Genomic DNA, 3,631 nt, shown 5'->3' with positions numbered 1-3,631 from the left:
TGTGTTAGTGTGTGTGTGTGTGTGTGTGTGTGTGTGTTCGCGCGCGCGTGTATAGATCTACGTCTTGCTTTCTCTCTCTTTCTCTCACTCTCTTTCCTGAAAATTCTTACAACTGATAATAGCTTCATTATTATGATAGGCTTGCAAATAGAATTTTCTCCAATTTCTGCTGATCTTAGAAAAGATGGTGACACATCAAAAAAATATACACCTAGTCGACTAAAAAGAAAATTTCGATCCCGGCGACCTCTGACCCCTTCCCGACACATTCTTTAGTTAGATAACTTAAATGCGTCTCTCGCTCATGACGTCAAGGCAACCAAAATGTAGTCCCACTGAGAGTGGATACAAGAGAGTTGTATTACTTTAAAACTCCCTGGTGGAGACCCAAAATGTGCGTATTCACCTGTCACCTGTCACCGTGGCTGTGGTCGTCCGTTGATGCCCCACTCCTTGCAACAATGACAGGCTTCCTTCTTCTCCGGTCTCTGTTTGGATGTTTTATTTCAAGAAGTTGGGGACCACAGCCAGATTTTTGTCTTTTTCAATCATGTATGATGTAGGAGGTCTTCCCTATATTTTGTCTTTGCCTCTAATTCACTTTGGGACTCAGTAAGTTGTCATCAGGTCTATTTTAAGGTTTCTGTTTGCTGGACCAAGGTACTTGCGTATTACTAGAGTCTACGTTTGCTGAGTGTGTGTTTTAGTTCATGTAAATTCTGATAGGAGGGTTACACTTTACTTTTATCCCACATTCTTTCGAGCAAATAACATAAATTATGTTTGTTTGTTTATGGAAGATGTAGAGTCTTTATGGGTCCCTGTTTTTGAAAGAGTCCGAGGGCGGAACAATTAGATTTTAGTCCAGGAACGATTCAAGATATTATGAGGAAACCATTTCGTCCCACATTTTTCGTTTTGAAATTTTGTCGTACCCGTTTTCGTCCCACATTTTTTATTTTGAAATTTGCTTGCACCCGTTTTCGTTCTACCCGTTTCGATACACAGTGGTTCGATTACTTATAGGTCACTGCGATTGCCACTCTGATTCCAAAGTGATTTTACAATGAGCTGAGAAAATAATTTATTGTTTATAATCCCATGGACAGGGAGATGGAAATAGGAATTCGTGCTGAATGAAAATGAGTTTCTATAAAAGTACTTGAACTAAGATGCTTGTTAAGAACTCTGTATAAATCCAGGGTAAAACGTTCTACTTTGTTAACAGTCAATTTGCTACGGTCTCCTGAGATGATAGGCTGAAATTTTCATCAGAAAGTGAAGATTAAGTACGGTAGTCTCAGAATATCACCACACCCTACACCAGAGAGAGAGAGAGAGAGAGAGAGAGAGAGAGAGAGAGAGAGAGAGAGAGAGAGAGAGAGAGAGAAAGATAGTTGTACTCACACAAAGCAGTATGTGTGCCACATCTGGCCGTTAGAGTTGACGATCTGCTCGTCCAAGCCAAAGCCTTCCCCACAACGCTGGCAAACCGCGCTGCCCAGCGACATGGTGGCACTGAAACACACACAAACAAAACCAACACGTTGATACAGAGGTCACAGAAATGTGCTACACAACTGAACTCTAATCAATGGCATATATCTGGCACAATCAGCGAAGGACCCTCTGCAACATTTTGGAGAGAGCAACGGAGCATCAAAGGACATGTCCGGAGAGCAGGAATGTTGCTTCCTGAAACAATAAATCAATGGTATCAAGGAAGGCAAGCCTACCACAGACTCCAAAGACATGGGCGATGTTTTACTTTGATCTAGTACAACGAGGTTTTTTTCAGACACTCGCAAGACAATTAGATCAGATTAAAGGTGTCACAAGAGAGTACTAAATGTAAAAGGGAGGAGAGATAAAGATGATAGATGTTTGGCAAGAAAGAAGAAGCAAACAACATGAAAGCATCTGTCAACCACCCATGAATTTCCTATGAAATAAAATATACAAGTAAAGGTTTAGTTAAGGCTTCCCTTCTTCAAATATAATCAAATTGTATGACCTCATGTTGGCATCATGTCACAGACTCTGAAAATGTGTAGTACGACATGTAAGTTCTGAATGGAGACCTCAACTAGACTTTTGCCATTATACATATCATTTTAAAGAACATGAAGGCAACTCAATAATGATGATGAAAATCTATGAAAGGCATGATAACGCTATTTGCTGACTCTAATTGTTTGTTTGGTTCCATTTGTTTTGTTCAGATTTTAGCACCAACACAAAAGGTAATTTAATGGCAAGTTTTGAACCTACATGCACAAATCAGAAAAGTGAGATTGCAAATTTCATAGTACACATGTTGTTACTTGACATTTTGAGTTTCAAGTGAAGAAAACAAAATGGAAGAAATAAATTCTGTATGAATAATGACATTGTGCCCCAAAACAGTACGTCTTGTTGTGGGTCCCCAGAATGCACGTCCTCGGTGAGTCAAACGTCCGTTTTCCCCGGTCAATCCTGGCAAATCGAAGAGGTGGACAGCGGCCAGACCTACCTGGGCTCTCCCGTGTCCATGCTAAGAATCTGGGTCAGGTGACCGTTGTCCTCTGCCTGGGCCACGCGGCGCCGCTGGAAGAGTGGGCTCTCCGTCTGTTGGTCCAGGGGCTGCAGCCTGAACTGCGTCCTCCGGGGGCCCATTGTCGTCATTTTGGGGCGGCTCCTTCAATGTTTGTGTTTACACCACACAGACACTTGCTTAGAGGTCCTAGTCACACACTGGTCAAGATACCACAGCCACAAAGATTTTTTTTAAAGGCCAGGAATTCTGTATTCTCCAAAGTCCGTTAGAAGATCCAGTATGTGCACTGGTTTTGGTTCCAAACCCACAAAACCCTGGTCACACACAGGGTCTGGCTCCAAATTTACAAAGCAAAAAAAAATAATAAAATAATGGACACAGACCGGTCCTGGTTTCAAATCCACAAAGCTAAGAAGGCCCAGGTATTCTTTATTCTCAAGAATTTGTCAGAAGATTCGGTCCGCGCGCTGGTCCCCGGTTCCAAACTCACGAAACTAAGAAGCTCTTGTCGTTGTCGCCGGCTGGATTCCAAAAATCACTGTCGACCAAAGATCTCCAATATCAGAACTCGCTGCTGGCTTCACACTTCCGCAACTGAAGTCCGTAAAAACAGTACACAAGCCGCATTGCGACGAGAACCTTGCTTCCAATTTTTATCCAGAGTCCAAAAATATCAAACTCTTCGTCACAACCACCACGATTGTCTTTTTCTTCCCCGTAGTTCATCTAGTGTCGTCCATCCTTCTCACAACAATTCTATGGTTTTTTTCGGCCGAGTAGAAGAAAAACAGCATTATCCCATGCTCTCCCAAGATCGTTCGTAATGCTAGACAAATGTATCCTTGGGAGTCCGCCAGAACGTAAGACACCGTCTGTACTCAGCCCTCTGTGCTCACTATCACCATCAGAGGAGACAGTGGTTAACTCAACAGTAGCTACACGCGGATGGCTGGTGCCTCCGTAACACACATTAGGAAGGATCCGGTCTCTTTTGATTTAGCAAGTATATTTACGGCACTTGTAACATAAGGTCATATAAATGCTGAAGATTAGAGGTGTTACAAGAGAGTTCTAAACACACAAACGATAGGCGCC

At 42.5% G+C, this 3,631-nt stretch overlaps 1 protein-coding gene across 3 annotated transcripts in view; it reads right to left on the bottom strand.

Annotated features, from left to right (window-relative positions):
- LOC101859483 (LIM and senescent cell antigen-like-containing domain protein 1) overlaps window positions 1-3,631 on the bottom strand; it is a 61,324-nt gene that overhangs the window by 22,074 nt on the left and 35,619 nt on the right. For all 3 annotated transcript variants that reach the window (XM_035969983.1, XM_035969982.1, XM_013082985.2), the window contains exon 2: window positions 1,408-1,518. In XM_035969983.1, the coding sequence (XP_035825876.1) occupies window positions 1,408-1,518 (111 nt within the window). The remainder of the gene's footprint in view (window positions 1-1,407; window positions 1,519-3,631) is intronic.

The sequence above is a fragment of the Aplysia californica genome, unplaced genomic scaffold (assembly GCF_000002075.1).
Source record: "Aplysia californica isolate F4 #8 unplaced genomic scaffold, AplCal3.0 scaffold00203, whole genome shotgun sequence".
NCBI classification, from domain to species: Eukaryota; Metazoa; Mollusca; class Gastropoda; order Aplysiida; family Aplysiidae; genus Aplysia; species Aplysia californica.
The sequence above is the reverse complement of the archived record's forward strand: the minus strand, read 5'-3'. Positions and strand labels throughout refer to the sequence as shown.